A 17,979-nucleotide genomic window follows, 5' to 3' on the forward strand; every position below is an offset into this window, starting at 1 on the left:
CCATCTCATTCTCTGTCGTCCCCTTCTCCTCTTGCCCCCAATCCCTCCCAGCATCAGAGTCTTTTCCAGTGAGTCAACTCGTCGCATGAGGTGGCCAAAGTATTGCAGTTTCAGCTTTAGCATCAGTCCTTCCAATGAACAGGACTGATCTCCTTTAGAATGGACTGGTTGGATCTCCTTGCAGTCCAAGGGACTCTCAAGAGTCTTCTCCAACACCACAGTTCAAAAGCATCAATTCTTCAGCGCTCAACTTTCTTCACAGTCCAACTCTCACATCCATACATGACCACGGGAAAAACCATAGCCTTGACTAGACGGACCTTGGTTGGCAAAGTAATGTCTCTGCTTTTTAATATGCTATCTAGGTTGGTCATAACTTTCCTTCCAAGGAGTAAGCGTCTTTTCATTTCATGGCTGCAATCAGCATCCGTAGTGATCCTTTATCATATACTTAATTTTCATGTGCAAATTTGATTATTTCTGAATTTTTAAGCTTATTTAACTAGCATAATTTTTCTCCCCTTACATAAGCCCAGGAAAATTTTCTTTCTTGTTGAAGCAGAGGACTATAGCAATTAACACATTTTTTAATATAATTTACATCTTTAAACCTGGATTTGAATACAAGTTCTGTCTGACATTGTCTCTTTGACCTTGGACAAATTACTCAATATTGCAAATCTCCTAAGTCTTCCTGGTTATAATGAGAATAATTTACAGTGGTATCGATGATTACTTATATAAAGCATTTAAGGGCTTCCCTGGTGGGTTAGATGGTAAAGATTTGGCTTGCAGGAGACCCAGGTTTGATCCCTGGCTTGGGAAGATCCTTTGGAGAAGGGAATGGCTACCCACTCCAGTATTCTTGCCTGGGAAATTCCATGGACAGAGGGACCTACTGGGCTATGGTCCATGGGGCTGCAAAGAGTTGGACATGACTGATCAACTAACAAACACACATAAAGCACTTAGCACAATGTAGGATTTAATAATTGGCAGTCATATTTTGTTCTTACCATTATCGTCAAGCCAAATGCATATATTCCACACTTATTTGATTTGACTTACGCTTTGTCTTCTTTTGAGAAAAAGAATGCTGTACTATACAAAGGAAGATGATACAATTTAAGAAAAATCCAGTTCACTAAAATGGCTGAATTTTAGAAATATCCTCTCTAGACACTAAAGTAAATCAAAATATTTTATTTAATATTTTAATGTTTTTTTATTTAAAGTGATTGATATAATTAAAGGAATATTTATTTTAATAAAAATGTTTGTCTAGCTGTAACAGAATATTCTCATTTTAATATTCAAGCGACTTGATATTTGGTACAAATTATTTATCATCTTTTGCTGTATGTTGAAAGACTATTCAGGTTATAATTAGATGTATGTACCATTAAAATACAATTTTATAATTCGAAATTTATTATCAATGAACTTAATATCTCTTTTATGTAATGAAGCTTCAAATTAATTAAAGATTTCACTTAATAAAAGATGTTTGGAAAATCATCCAAACAAGAAGTAATGCCATCCTCTTATTCATAAACTAATTAGAGATAAACCACATTTTCATCCGCTTTCCTTAGACTGCATAATTTTGAAACTTAATTTACTAATGAATTCGTGAATTTGTTCTTCAGTTAATGAAAAGAAATAGATAAAGCAGATACACATATTACTTATTGTTCTCAATTATGTGCTGAAATGTCAATGTCTTTCAGGGACTCCTGAGGATTACCCACGATTTTTTCAAATGCATCCTAGGACTGCAGAACTTAGTCTCCTGGAGCCAGTAAATAGAGACTTTCACCAGAAATTTGATTTGGTTATTAAGGTAAATTTAACTAATTGCTTAATGTTCTTGTGTTTATAAATATAACAAATGTTCTAATGTTATTATGCTTATCAACAAATCCTGTAGAGACTACTCTAGGGGCTTTTATACTATAAAAATGAAAATTAACTTGAACTGCAATTAGCCAATTTTTCTTTAAAATGGTGAAGTGCAACAGAATATACGGTGCTGTTTTTCTTTAACATTACTTTACACATTAAAGTGCTATTCAAATACTGAATATTTTTATATGTAATAAATACCCTGATCAAAGGTGTATGATTTACATACTGTAATTTATCACATCTTCTAACATTTAGTTTAGGTTTTGATTTTTGGTTTTTGTCTGTTTGTTTCACCAAGTGGATTTAGCTTTTGACCACAAAAGCTTAACCAATGAATATATTTTAAAAGTACCTGGATTTATATATACATAATTTTTTATTTTAATGGGGGCTTCCCTGGCAACTCAGATGGTAAAGAATCAGGCTGCAATGCAGGAGGCCTGGGTTCAATCCCTGGGTTTGGAAGATCCACTAGAGAAGGGAATGGCAACCCACCCCAGTAGTCTTGCCTGGAGAATTCTATGGACAGAGGAGCTTGGTACAGTACATTCTATGTGGCGGCAAAGAGTTGGACAAAACTGAACGACAATGTGTTATGCTTTATCTTGTTTGTCCAGAAATTATTTTAATATATGTCTCATTATTTCTTTAATCTTAAAGAGGATCCTGGACCACAAAAATTTTCAAAGTTAAGGGAATCTATTTTGCTTACAGTTCTGGTTTAATATCTACTATATTGTAATAAAATCATTAAAAAGGTACTGTGGAAACCCACATGATGTGTTAATTAATTCTTAAAGACTTTACTGAGAAGGTAAGATTTGAGCTGTCTAACAAAGGAAGAATATGAATTTACCAAGTAGAGATAGGGGCTGGGAGAAGAGCATTCTAAGTAAAAGAACAAATATAAGCAAGGACACACAGTAAATCTTGTGTGTGTTGTCTGACCTTTTCATGGCTACACATACAATAAAGAAGATATGCAGCCCTGTGACATTAAAAATGCTTTTAAAGTGTTAAAAGAAAGTAAGGTAAAGAAGTTTACTGAGCATGTGTGTCATACATATTTTATGTCTATTTTTCATTGAGTTGTAGTCATAATCTTAGTACTTTGCTTATTGGTACAAATGGAGAAAGCAAGAGAGTTTCAGAAAAACATCTATTTCTGCTTCATTGACTATGCCAAAGCCTTTGACTGTGTGGATCACAGTAAACCGTGGAGAATTCTGAAAGAGACGGGAATACCAGACCACCTGACCTGCCTCTTGAGAAACCTGTATGCACGTCAGGAAGCAACAGTCAGAAGTGTACATGGAACAACAGACTGGTTCCAAATAGGAAAAGGAGTGCGTCAAGGCTGTATATTGTCACCCTGCTTATTTAACTTATATGCAGAGTACATCATGAGGAACACTGGGCTGGAAGAAGCACAAGCTGGAATCAAGATTGCTGGGAGAAATATCAATAATCTCAGATATGCTGATGACACTACCCTTATGGCAGAAAGTGAAGAGGAACACAAAAGCCTCTTGATGAAAGTGAAAGAGGAGAGTGAAAAGGTTGGCTTGAAGCTCAACATTCAGAAAACAAAGATCATGGCATCTGGTCCCATCACTTCATGGGAAATGGATGGAAAAACAGTGGAAACAGTGTCAGACTTTATTTTTTTGGGCTCCAAAATCACTGCAGATGCTAATTGAAGCCAGGAAATTAAAAGACGCTTACTCCTTGGAAGGAAAGTTATGATCAACCTTGATAATATATTAAAAAGCAGAGACATTACTTTGCCAACCAAGGTCCGTCTAGTCAAGGCTATGGTTTTTCCCGTGGTCATGTATGGATGTGAGCGTTGGACTGTGAAGAAAGCTGATCGCCGAAGAATTGATGCTTTTGAACTGTGGTGTTGGAGAAGACTCTTGAGAGTCCCTTGTACCGCCAGGAGATCCAACCAGTCCATTCTAAGGGAGATCGATCCTGGGTGTTCATTGGAAGGACTGATGCTAAAGCTGAAACTGCAATACTTTGGCCACCTCATGCGACAAATTGACTCACTGGAAAAGACTCTGATGCTGGGAGGGGTTGGAGGCAGGAGGAAATGGGGACGACAAAGAATGAGATGGCTGGATGGCATCACCGACTTGATGGACATGAGTTTGAGGGAACTCCGGGAGTTGGTGATGGACAGGGAGGCCTGGCGTGCTGTGATTCATTGGGTCGCGGTGAGTCGGACACGACTGAGAGACTGAACTGAACTGAACTGAACTGAAAGTTCAGATGGAAAGTGACTGAATCAGAATTACATCATTAATAAGCAGCAGGATTGAAATTCAAATTTAAGTTTATCTATGCTAAAGCCATACTATTTTACTTCACTAAGATGCAGCTGCTTAGAAATGGTTGTCTGGGTTTAATTATCTGTCAGTGCAACTGCAAACAGTAATACAGAGATACATTTGACTTTAGCTCAAATTAGGACATATTTTGTTGGCCCAATTATATTACACACTCTAGATTCTGTATTTCTTTAGTGTTTCTTTGTCCATGAAGAACGTGAATCTAGAAGGAGGAGAAATCATATAAGCTGATAAATCAAATACAATACATCAGCTGCTAACAGGAAGGAAATGTAAAACTCACTAACAAAGCACAGACTAAGCACATTTAAATTAATCTGGGGACTCGGGGAAGATTTTCTGGAAATTACCCCAAGCTAAATTTTGCTGTATTGGACAGATTTGGCTAATGAATATAACCGGGAAATGTGTTTGAACATAAGGAAGAACAGAAGTGAAATCTTGGAAGCATGACATACCAGGCTACAAGCAGTTAAAAGAGAAGTGAGGTATAGAGCTAGACCATGGAGAAAACCTTATGTTCAATTGCAATTTCCTTATATTTCATTCAGTAGGAGTTTGGGAGTCATTCAACAAAGAAAGACTTCTTTTACCATTTGTGTGAAATAGTGATGGATGAGATTCACCTTGCATGATTTTATTTTAATTATCATTGGACTATATAAAACTACAAAATGTGTATCCATTGTCTCCTCTGGATCTACCTGGAGCCCTGTGGTGCTGTACTCTGTGGGAGTTAAGAAACTTGACAAAGCATTGTTTCCAAACTGCCTCATTTGAAACCTGAAATCAATTATTTTTCTTTATTATCAAAGTCAGTTGTCCTGGTGTACCCAGGCATAGTGAAACTCAGTCCATCAATTATAGAGATAAAATCAATTGGAACAGACCACAGATAATGTTTTTATGTTTTAATAACATTTTATATTATTAATGGAAATTTCTACAGACATTATTAGATTCAAATTATTGTTCTGTGTGCAACCAAGAGGATAATAAGCAAAGGTATCAATCTGTGAGACTAATAATATGCCACCTGCTTGAATAATGGCTGAGTATTGTGTCTTTGTATAAAGATCCATTGAAATGTTACAATTTGTTAGTTCTCCTCTGTAGTAAGTCTTTCAATTTCTTCCCTTTTTCTTATTTTAATAATGCTTCATTTTCCATTGGTCATAATTTATTTTATTGGACTTGATCCCAATTTCTGTTTTTGAGGCTAAAGAAAAATAAAATGAAGTATCCTCTTCTAGGCTCTGAAGAAGAATTCTTTAAAAAGCTGTATGCACATTTAACAGCCAGTAAATATCACAAATAAGAGATCTGTCATCTTCATTTTATCTATTTCTGCCAGTGATTTATTCAGTATTGTGGTAAATAACAATGAAAGGTGAAACCAGGAAGAAAAGATGTAGTAGTTCACCAACTGTAGAATATTAAAAGATTAAAACACATCTAATTCAAAGAGACAAATATGTTTCTTTTCAAAACGAACATCCTATTTCAAATTTTACAGAACTCCAATAATTTAGGTATACTTTAAAATGAAATACACATTTTGAACAAGAATCATAGCCAGTCCTGGGTTTGCCCAGGACAGTTCATATTTATGCCTATTGTTCTTGTATAATTATTCATAACACTTCTTTCATCTTCAAAAGTGTCCCAGTTTGGATGAAAGATTATGTGATCACCTTTATCAAACAAACAACTATGCAATAGAAACATGAAGGCTCATTTTAGATCCTAGATGAAAATGAATTAATTCTTGCATGGAATATCTTAGCAAAATCCAGAGCATTCACTTTCATTATTATAAGTGCAGTGTTTTTTAAAAAATATTAAATATATTTATATTTTTATACTTTATATATTTATACTCTGGGCATCTGAGGATCAAATGAATAAATAATTAATAATTCACTGTTTCTCAATTGTTCAAACATAATTTTTTATTTAAATCTCTTTAATTAACAACTAATAACAAGGGTCATGATGCTATCACAAATGTCATTTTATCATGGCCCTTCTGATTTTCATATTGTTGTTCATTGACCAACTTATACTGTATAGCAGGCTGACCTTTAACTTCCTTTCTCTCCATGTAATGGCAGAGTTAACACTAAGCTCTCATCAGTCACCAGGTGTACTTTCTGTGCCAACCATACTAAGCCACTTCAGTTCAGTTCAGTTCAGTTCACTACACTGTCTTAAATTCACCATGTTCTTTCTAACTTCTAGGAATTTGCTTTTCTTCTTAAGTCATTTCTCTCTCTCTTTAAAAATCAACAGTCTAATTCACATTGATTACTCATTGATGCTTCAGATGCTAAGAAACAGTCAGTTCCTCTATAAAGGCATGGACTCTGATTGGAAATCCCTCCGTGTGGTAGCTTTGATCAGTCTATACAGGATTTGCCTGTTTATTTTCTCTTGACCTTTATAGGAGGGAGGGCTGCTGCTGCTGCTGCTGCGTCACTTCAGTCGTGTCCAACTCTGTGTGACCCCATAGACGGCAGCCCATCAGGCTCCCCTGTCCCTGGGATTCTCCAGGCAAGAATACTGGAGTGGGTTGCCATTTCCTCCTCCAATGCATGAAAGTGAAAAGTGAAAGTGAAGTCGCTCTGTCCTGTCTGACTCTTCGCAACTCCATGGACTGCAGCCCACCAGGCTTCTCCGTCCATGGGATTTTCCAGGCAAGAGTACCGGAGTGGGGTGCCATTGCCTTCTCCGAGGAGGGAGGGCAGATTGTATTAAATAATATATTTTTTAACATTGTGGCCCAAGGCCATACCCCTGTCCATGTACAGCATATAGGAAGTGCTCAATAAATATTTCTTATAATGGTTTTCTCCCTGGCACATAAATAATTTAAGGCTGCTGGATATGGGTACTGCATCTTCATTGAATTTAAATACATACATTTGAAAGTGTATGTATTTGACAGATTTTATCCTGTCTCTGTCCAGAATAGAAATGCAATGAACTTCTCCAATAAATTAAATCCCTGGGGGCAGGGTGGGGCAGGGAAGCTATATCTGTATTAAGACAGTTTGGTGGCTCAGATGGTAAAGAATCTGCTTGAAATGTGGGATACTTGGATTTGATCCCTGGGTTGGGAAGATCCCCTATAAAAGGGCACGGCTACCCACTCCAGTATTCTTGCCTGGAGAATCCCATGCACAGAGGAGCCTGGCAGGCTACACTCCATGGGTTTGCAGAGTCAGACATGACTGAGCGACTAACACTTAAAAGCTATTTATGACTGTACTTAAATAAGCAAACAATCCTCCTCTAAAAATATTATACATATATATATAACACAGATATATACATTAAATATATATATATATATACATACATATGTATTACACAGAAAATGAGCCACAGAATTGAAATTGATAAGCTTAAATAGTGGAGTTAATATGCCAGTTCTGTTGAGTTATGTTGTTTAGTAATTTGAGAGTCAAGGGAAATAGCATGCAAGAGATGACTGAGGTCTAAAAGAACAGCCACTACAACTCTTGATCCTGCTCATGAATGTCTAATAGTACAACTCTAGAAAATATTTGGCCTCTATTTGAATAATGATATCGATTATACTTTACTTCACAGGAGTTCAATGGGAAACTAGGATTCACTTTCTTTAAGCCATATGACATTTGCTAGTTTTTCAGTTTGCTAAATCCTTTTTGAGTGCTCATTAGGGGCCTGACATTTTTCTTGGTGTCGAGGAGACAGAAATGTATGAAAGCACTGCCTCAAGGAAGTCACAAGTATGATAATGCTTTTAGACGTATTTCCCTTCTGATTTCTACATCCATATGTCCAATTACTGGCTGGACAACTGCCCCGAGTGTTTAGCAGCTGAATCAAATTAATAATGTAGTAAACTACCTATCCTTTTGAAACCTCATCTTCTCTCTTTCGATTAATAATATGACAATCAACCCGTCACCCAAGCTAGAAGTTTCCTGTACTTCTGAGACACCAGATCCCATATGGACCTATCTAATCACTTTTCAAGTCCTATACAGAGTCTCTCTTAAATTTCTCCCCAACTTTCCATGCCCTCTGCAGTTCTCTACATTTCATCCTCATGGCCCATAGTCTCACACGAGTGATCTCTAAGGCTTTAGTCTCTTTTTCATGCATCCCGCCTATCTCCCCATATTGCCAATAGGTATTGCTAAAGTAAAAATTAGATCAGGCTGCTCCATATTGCCTTCAAGCCAATCGAAACATTGCCTACTACATGAATTTCCAACAGAAAAACTCTGTTGATTTTAAAGATCAGGCATTAGAGGCAGACAGAGTAGGAAGTCACAGATCATTAATCATCACTTCTCAAAATAAAAAGGATGATATTTCCCATGAACATGAGAGACCTACCAAAATTCATTAAATCTGTTACAGAGATTGTGAAGTATAAGTTGCTATCTTTCTGCTATGGTGTATGTATTGTCAGTTTATCAAAAGAGAGAGAGAAATTAAGAGGAGAGAAAAAAGCCTTAGATGTTCTCTTTGGGAAAGATTGAATAGGGACTTTTAATGAGCCAGGATTATGATAAGAAAAAAAAAAATCAGAGCTGATGTTGTCTAGCCATAGGAAAAAAGACAAATTCTATGAATGACATACTTTTATAATTCTGGAAATATTCTAGCTATACATACCACTCCCTATTCTTACAGATTCCTGTTGAATGAATATAATACACACATATACTACATCTTAACTTAGCAGTTAAGTAAAAAGTAAGCTCACTTTCTCTGCCCAGTAGCAAAATCTATAAGGTAAGGAAGTTTAAGGCCACGAAGAGTGAAAGTCTTATAAACATTTTAGGAAACTTACCCCACAGAAATTTCAGGTATTAGTTCTTATCAGTAATAAAATAGCAACCCCTCCATGGATGTCTCTAGGAATAATACACTTTCAGAAATCCACTGACATATTTGAAACATTTGCCAGATATTGATCTTTGAATTTTATGTTCTACTTTTTTCAATCTGGTAGATTATCACATAGCACATTATTTTTGTTTCCTAATAAAGAACATTGTATCCTTTTATTTACTATTGGTTGTTCACATTTCTAAAAATTCTAAGTACTAAGACAGGGAGGCCTATCGTGCTGTGATTCATGGGGTCGCAAAGAGTCAGACACGACTGAGTGACTGAACTGAACTGAAGCTAAATAATTAACTATTATATCAATTATGAAAATCAGTACTAGGAAGGAGTATATGATGTCCTCTTTCTCATGTTGTTATTCACCCAGCTGGGTTAGTTAGAACAGAAACAGATTATTTCATTTGAAGATAGTGGCTGTCCAAATGTTCAAGCTGACAAAAGACACACAGAGGTTATATTTTACTTGGCCTTTTTCCTTCTTCAGAAGGTGACCTACAACTGCTTGGAAAAAGAAAAGCAATTTATCCATTCTCGTCACAGTCCCTTGAATTTGGCAAGGCCCTCTTGTCTGCAAAGGTCACTGAGTACAACAGCAAGTCTAAATATTGTAAAAATGTTCACATGAAAGCCCCTCTCTGAGCAGTCCTTTCCATATCTCACCACGACACAGCCCTTCACAAACAGAAACTACCTTAACCCTCCTACATGGTAATCCACAAGTAACCTTTCTTCATAGTTTTTGATTGATGTGTAGAAAATGAAACTAAAAAGATATCTAAAAACTTGAAAACTAAACAATTTTTCTCACTAGTTTTTTTCGCCTTTGTTCTTTCCCCTCAAGAATGGACTAGTACATATAAGAAACTCTCACTCATTACTTTCTAGATTCTGAGAAATAAACCACATAGAGATAGATTTTTTGATATTGCTGATTTTTTAAAATTCAAATATTCCAGATGGTCTATTTCAGTCAAGCACTTCACAGAAACATCTTAGTAGAGGTGTCTCCTAGTGGAGAGAATAGTCTGTGGGGATGAAATCAGAATCCAGCCTAGACTTTCATTGAATGGGAAAGCGGAATGCAGGGCAAAATAAAGGGAATATAGCATGAGTTAGAAGCACTCCAGAAAAATGTTACTACACAATGACGATCATAATTTTGTCTCTGCTTGGCCTTGCTATTTATGGCCAAGATGATTCTTATGTTCAACTATCAGCCAAATAGTCTGATATATCTGTGCTTCCTGGGAGTTTTCTGAATCTGTGCTCTTCCCAAGAGCAACTGGATTTTCTTCTTTAAATCATTCAAAATTGTTTTAGTCATTCAAGTGTCAGTTTATATCTCAAAATCTAAGCAAAGAGAAAGATTTTTTATTACAGAAAGATATACAGAAGCTCCAAGAATTCATGTTTTCATTGCAATAAATTATAAACACAGTGGGCAAATTCTCACATCAAATGAAGATAAAATATACCTCACTTTAAAAATATTTTCTAGATGGAAAATGTGTCAATATGATTTTGTTGTCATATTATAAACCCCTCTGGGAGTGTGTTATTCACAGTCTTCCTGGTAAAGATATCTTTTCTTTTTTGTCAAATAGGAAATGTATTTATTTCCAAACAGGAATGTACTCCTTTGCTATATTTGTGACATTGCAAACAAATCAGTCATGTAATATACAGAACAACACTGTGTGTTTTATCTGATAAAATATTTCACGGTTTTGTAAGTTCTCAAATATTTTTAATAATTGTTAAAAATAGGCTATTTTATGTAATACAGTATTCTATATTTTAATTCTGTAATTTTTAGAGTAGTGAAGTCTAAATAAAAGTAATTTCTTAGGTTTTAAAGCAATGTAATTGTATAAGAAAGGCCAAGAAGCAACAGTATACACTTATTTTTAACTATTAATTAGTTGGCAATATTAATATGATCTTTTATCTGAGGGCTTCTCAGGTGGTGCTAGTGGTAAAGAGTCCACCTGCCAAAGAGGAGACATAAGAGATACGGGTTCAATTCCTGGGTTGGGAAGATCTGAGGTCATGGCAACCTACTCCAGTATTCTTACCTGGAGAATCCCACGAACAGAGGAGCCTGGCACACTACAGTCCATAGGGTTGCAAAGTCAGACACAACTGAAGCAACTTAGCACGCATGCATACTACAGACCATGGAATCTTACCTTGCCTGCCACCAACCAACAGGGAAAAAGAGTTATTCTGCATTCTCAGTCTTCTGGTTCAGGGAGCTAGGAGGTTATCAATGTTTGCTTGTTTTCATAATGAAAATTAGGTAGTTTGTATCTCTTAATGTTTTGCTCTTCAAAGTAACTAAACAGTATATTTTATATAATTCTGTTTTGGCTTTAGTTTTACTTTGGTTTCTTTACTGAAAATGGGACTCATGCCCAGATATTCGCCAAGTAAAACTTAGCTTTTAAATATAATGTTTAACTTGTAACTACAGGCTTTGTAGATATAAATAAGGTTATTTTATGGGATTAGGTGATTTTTTTAAGTACTACTGTAACCTGCTTTTTCATGCTTCTCATCTCATTCACTAGCAACTACAGAGAAGCAGACTATGTCAGACTTTTGAGAATTTCTATTTTTATTATGTAGAAGAAGAGATGATTGGATGAAAGGTTTCATGTATGAGCCCTCTAAAGAGAAAATCATAATAGTATTAATTTGAGTGACATATATTAACTGTAATTCTATCTGGAACATCTATTAATTTTCTCTCCTTCCATTAATCTTACATTCGGATATTCATTTACATTCTCTAAATTAAGAGAGTCATGTGGTGAATGTTCCTGAATCAGGAGACCTGAGTCTGGGCCCTACTCTGTATGGGACTTAGATGTGGTGTGACCTTTAACATAAAACTAAACTTTTTGCTTTTTCATCAACACGAAAGTATATGTTTTCACATTTAGAGGGGCAAAATAATATAGATTAAGAATGTGGACTTTGGAGACAGAAACCTAGTTGGCACATCTGAAATACCCCAAAGAGGGCAAAATATATAGTAGCAATCCAAAAATAGTAGTCATATTAACAGCAAACTAAACCTAGAGAAATAACAGAAAGAGCCTTGCCTTTACACGTTATTTTTTAAGATATGGGGAAATCAATTGTCTCCATAGATCTAATTTAGTATTTTCCCTTTTTTTGTTGGATCATTTTGTTTCCATTATGCAAATAATACATGTTTTCCTGCCTTCACAGCTGGCAGTAAAAATTAGCAGCATATGAGTTGAATGTAAAATAAAATCTTTTATTATTATATACTTTGCTTTTTGTTTCCCCCTCACCATCCATAAATTGTGTATGTGTATGAAATTTGTTACTTTTCATAGCATTACTTGTGTGTCCAGGATATAACATAATGACTTTCAGAACAATTAGAAACAAAATAAAAGGAGAGAGAGAATGTCTCTTCAAATGTCTTGTTCAAAATGACTTATGTGTGTGAACTGTTCCTGCTTCAATCAGATCAAGGTCATTGGGTTGGCACCCCATATGGACCAATTAGTTTCCTACAGTGAAAGGTGGTATTTTCTAGTCAGGGACTGTACCTTTTACCCTGGTCAACTGTGTCCAGAAAGCCTGCTCTAAGTCACAGGGGGGATTTCTAGAACATCCAAGTCTCAGCACAAATTAATCACAACAGCTGGATACAAAAAGAACTTATCTAGGCTCCTGGTATCAGGAACACATATGGTTATGACAGAAGGATACAATGTTACATAAAAGGTTACACATTATTTCCAGTATATTGTCTTTAATGCAGAGCAGGGGCTCATAAACATTTTATGCCCAGAAGCATTCTGGCAATCCACTCTCAGATGAAAATTTAAATACAGAAAATAAATTGCATAACATTGTAAAGGAAATCTAATATATTGAAATTTCTATGAAAATGGTAAAAAACAAAGAAGTTTTTCTTCTAAAAAATCCTTTATATAAGATTAACAATGGGTTTATTAATTATCATAATTTCATTGCTATAATTAGCATAAATGTATTTAAATATTTTTAATAATAATAATAATAATGTGAAGTGATTTTTCCTGGTGCAAACTCACTGATGCTACCAAATATCACTGATTTGTCACCTGCCCTCCAATGAATAAAATTGCTAAATTACAAGAGAAAAAAGAGAAAATTATCTTCTAGAGGCTCAATGGTGAAGATAAGGGTGAGGACAGGGAAGCCTGGCATGCTGAAGTCCATGGAGTTGCAAAGAGGACACGACTGAGCAACTGAACAAAGACAAAAAGAGGCCTGATGTTAAACAGAGATATGTATCAAACTGCTTATAAATTTTCATAGCCAAATGTCACTGTATCACATAGGAAAGCACTATGGGATTTAAAAGAAAAGATTTAACTTTAACTCTTCAGTTCAGTTCAGTCTCTCAGTCGTGTCCGACTCTTTGCGACCCCATGAATCACAGCATGCCAGGCCTCCCTGTCCATCACCAACTCCCGGAGTTCACTCAAACTCATGTCCATCGAGTCGGTGATGCCATCCAGCCATCTCATTCTCTGTCGTCCCCTTCTCCTCCCGCCCCCAATCCTTCCCAGCATCAGAGTCTTTTCCAGTGAGTCAACTCGTCGCATGAGATTTAACTCTTAGTTGGTTTCAAAATACAACTACTGCAAAAATGGGGGGAACATATCAATAAAAATTATAACAGAATTTGAATCTATTTTGAAATATATAAATAAAACACATCTCTTGGTATATGTATGCCACTAAATTATGTCAATGATTACTTCTAAAGTTTGGAGAAGATTTTATAGAGGTCAGTTGTGATAAAATCTTTCCTTATAAAATATCTGTATAGACATATAGTAAGATGCTTAAAAAAAAAAAAAACAGGATGTCAAGAGTTGATGTTAAAGGTTGGTGTTCACCCATTTATAACATGTGTATGGAGATTACCTAGTAAAATTTATTGGAAATATAAATTGTCATCAATTTCTTAAACTTAATAGGAGAAAAGTAAAAAAAAAAAAAATTCCCAATGCAGGAACATTTATTTTACCTGAATAACATATTTATGGTTAACTAATATTTAAATTTCTACTGCTACTAATAATAAATATTTTATTTAAATTGTCTCTGCCCTGTATAAGGGTTTTTTGAGGACTTTCCATGGGCAACAAATGTAGATTGAATCTATTAAATCTATGTATAATTTTGAATTATTTGGGGATTTAATTATTAGTGAGGAATAAGAAGACATGAAAAAGACAAAAATAGAAACAATAGTTCTATGAGTTATGAGTCTTTGTCTTTTATTTAAATATTTTATCATCAATTCAGTTAATGTGTTCACTTGGCAGTTTTCTATTTCAGCACTATTATTTCTCCTTGTAATATGCAATTACAGATAATGAAAGTTCATTGCAGTGATTTCTTTTTAATTTTTTGAAATATACATTGGGTTGGAAGATAGGAAAGCAAAAACTGATGAAGCCTCTCTGGACTTCCATTTCCTCATGTTTTCCAATGGTTTTTTTAACCTTAAAATGGTTCTTTCTGTAATGATACCAACTGAAAAGAGAATCCTTATATATAGTATGAAAAATGGCACTCTAAAAGGATTCCATAACATATGTTTTAATCTTTTCTTTACTTTGTTTTAGGCTGAACAGGACAATGGTCATCCTCTTCCCGCTTTTGCCAGTCTACATATTGAAATACTGGATGAAAACAATCAGAGCCCATATTTCACAATGCCCAGTTATCAAGGCTATATTCTGGAATCTGCTCCAGTGGGAGCAACTATTTCTGACAGTCTGAATTTGACCACCCCTCTAAGAATTGTAGCGCTGGACAAGGATATAGAAGATGTAAGTTAAATATGATTTTTGCTCTTATTTTGTTAACACATCTCTTGGTATATGTATGCCAGCAGGAGGTATAATAAAGATATAATTGCATGAGTTATACAATAGAGAAAAAAAGTCAGCATAAATGAAAATCTTAGTGTTGTAATTCAATTTCCTGTCAACATTATGATAAAAAAAAATACTGTTTGACTCAGCAACTGTTCTTTTTCAGTTTACAGATATTCAGTACAAAGCAGGAAATGAATGTTTCACTTGCAGTTTGCTAAAGTACTAGAGCAATCTTTTTAATTAACATGTGTTGAAAACTACATTATTACTGATAGGGAAAAATAATGGCATTATACAATAAGAATAAAAAATCATGAAAGCAGCTCTGGGATGCGATTTGGGAGACTTTTCTGAGATTTATGTTACTAAAGAAAACACATTTGGGGGCAGCTAACCCCGTCACACTTCTGCCAGTGACTGTTGTGATGCTAACACTGTTCCAGTCCATGCATCATTGTCCTCTGTTTTTCTGGTACTGACACTTGCTAAAGCAGTGGGAAATTGTCCAAACTGAACAAATCAGAGTATTTTACCTCCTTAGTTACAGTGACTGCTACAAAGAATGGACAGAAAATCTTTACCAGTCCAATCTGAGTCCATCCAGGGACTGAAAGGAAAAAAAAAAGAATTGGAAGACTGTGGCATCATGTATTAAAGTGGAAATGAATCTGAACTCTTTGTAGCCCAGTTTGCTGACAACACGGAGAAAGCTCATGGTCAGTGGGAGAGAATGAAGTCTGACAGAGACACACAGAGAGGAGTCCTTCTTGAGTCCCCATTTTTAGGTTACAATGTCCCCAGATTTATACTAATTCTTAAAAATTTTCCTTTTATTCTCTAACCTACCACATTATTTCCCAACATATCTTTTTTTTTTAACATACATTTCTGTCACTTGCAACTTAAAAAATTCCAACTTAGCAATTTCTCCCATTTCATAGTATCTAATAAAACTTTGTGATGGTGGAAATATTCTGTAGCTATGCTGCCCACCACAGTAGCCACTAACCCTGTGTTGCTATGGAACACTGGAAATGTAACTAGACTGAAATGTAATTTTAGCATTTTGTTTAATTTGAATTATTTTAAATGTGAATTATTTTAAATGTGAATAACCACATGTTGCTAACTGGACAGCATAGCTCTAGAATGTCCCTAAAATCTTATAACATGGAGCTTTGTCAACAGTTTGGTAAATTACAAGAGCACTTCCAAATTTCTTTTCCCTTTCTGGAAAAAAATTCTAACCCTTAGCAAAGGCTGTGACAACTTCTCAGTAAGTGTTTTATTTTACTTTTTATATCTTTCTCTGCTTTTTTAATTCTCATCCTAGCTTTTTTGTCCTTCTCAATCTCCCTCATTTGTTGTTTTAACAATAGCTAACTCGATGTTCATTGGAAGGACTGATGCTAAAGCTGAAACTCCAATACTTTGGCCACCTCATGAGACGAGTTGACTCACTAGAAAAGACTCTGATGCTGGGAAGGGTTGGGGGCGGGAGGAGAAGGGGACGACAGAGAATGAGATGGTTGGATGGCATCACCGACTCTGTGGACATGAGTTTGAGTGAACTCCGGGAGTTGGTGATGGACAGGGAGGCCTGGCATGCTGTGATTCATGGGGTCACAAAGAGTCGGACATGACTGAGTGACTGAACTGAACTGAACTGAACTCACATAGAGTGCTTAATACCTGCCAGTGATTGTTGTTCAGTTCCTTAGTCACGTACAACTCTTTGCCTCCCCATGAACTGCAACATGCCAGGGCTCCCTGTCTTTCACCATCTGGAGTTTGCCCAAGTTCATGTTCATTGAATCAGTGATGTCATCTAACCATCTCCTCCTGTCTCTCTCTTCTCCTTCTGCCTTTGACCTTTCCCAGCATCAGGATCTTTTCCAGTGTCAGCTGTTCACATCAGGTGGCCAAAGTTTTGGAGCTTCAGTATCAGCCTTTTCAATAAATATTCAGGGTTGATTTCCTTTAGGATTGATTGGTGTGATCTCCTTTCAGTCCAAGGGACACTTGACTCTTTTCCAATATCACAGTTCAAAAGCGTCAGTTCTTCTGTGCTCTGCCTTCTTTATGGTCCAGCTCTCACATCTGTACATGACTACTGGAAAGACCATAGCTTTAACTATATGAACCTTTGTCAGCAAAGTGATGTCTTTGTTTTTTAATAGATTTTCTAGGTTTGTCATAGTTCTCCTTCCAAGAGCAATTGTCTTCTAATTTCATGCCTGCCATCACCATCTGCAGTGATTTTAGAGCCTAAGAAGAGAAAAATCTGTCACTGCTTCCACCTGTTACCCTTCTATTTGCATGAAGTGATGTGACTGGATGCCATGATCTTAGTTTTTTAAATACTGAGTTTTAAGCCAGATTTTTCACTCTTTTCTTTCACCCTCATCAAAAGGCTGTTTAGTTCCTCTGCTCCATGAAAGGGCAATACCTGCCAGACAATATAATAATGCTTCATCTTGCATTAATTCCCTTAAATCTCACAGCAAAAATAATAGTGCAATTTTACATATTTCAGAAGGGGAAATTAAAGCAATTTTAAACAATGTCTTACTCTGATCGCAGAGTTAGTAAATGGTGGAGTTAGACCTTGAGCCAGGGTCTATGGGAAAGAAAGTTATTGATTGATTAAAATCAATATCCTTTTCGGTTTTATACATTCTGACTGTAGTCTGACTATGTTAATAGCTGTCAGTGATTTTGACTCTTCCTGTTAAAGTGCTTATACATATAGTTTCACATCCCAGTTCAGAGAGGGTTTAGGGATCTCCTAAAATTTAATGTGTTTCATGAGTCTCGGGTCATTTAGTGAATATTCACTAGAAAATTCACAAAGCCAACTTATGAAGTGTTAACCAGGTTGCTGC

At 35.7% G+C, this 17,979-nt stretch overlaps 1 protein-coding gene across 16 annotated transcripts in view; it reads left to right on the top strand.

Moving 5' to 3' along the window:
* PCDH15 (protocadherin related 15) overlaps positions 1-17,979 on the top strand; it is an 870,688-nt gene that overhangs the window by 468,753 nt on the left and 383,956 nt on the right. For all 16 annotated transcript variants that reach the window (XM_088842500.1, XM_088842496.1, XM_088842498.1 and 13 more), the window contains 2 exons: positions 1,731-1,843; positions 14,840-15,046. In XM_088842500.1, coding sequence (XP_088698626.1) covers positions 1,731-1,843; positions 14,840-15,046 — 320 coding nt within the window. The remainder of the gene's footprint in view (positions 1-1,730; positions 1,844-14,839; positions 15,047-17,979) is intronic.

The sequence above is a fragment of the Moschus berezovskii genome, chromosome 12 (assembly GCF_049115385.1).
Source record: "Moschus berezovskii isolate FMDL1 chromosome 12, NW_MosBer_1.0, whole genome shotgun sequence".
NCBI classification, from domain to species: Eukaryota; Metazoa; Chordata; class Mammalia; order Artiodactyla; family Moschidae; genus Moschus; species Moschus berezovskii.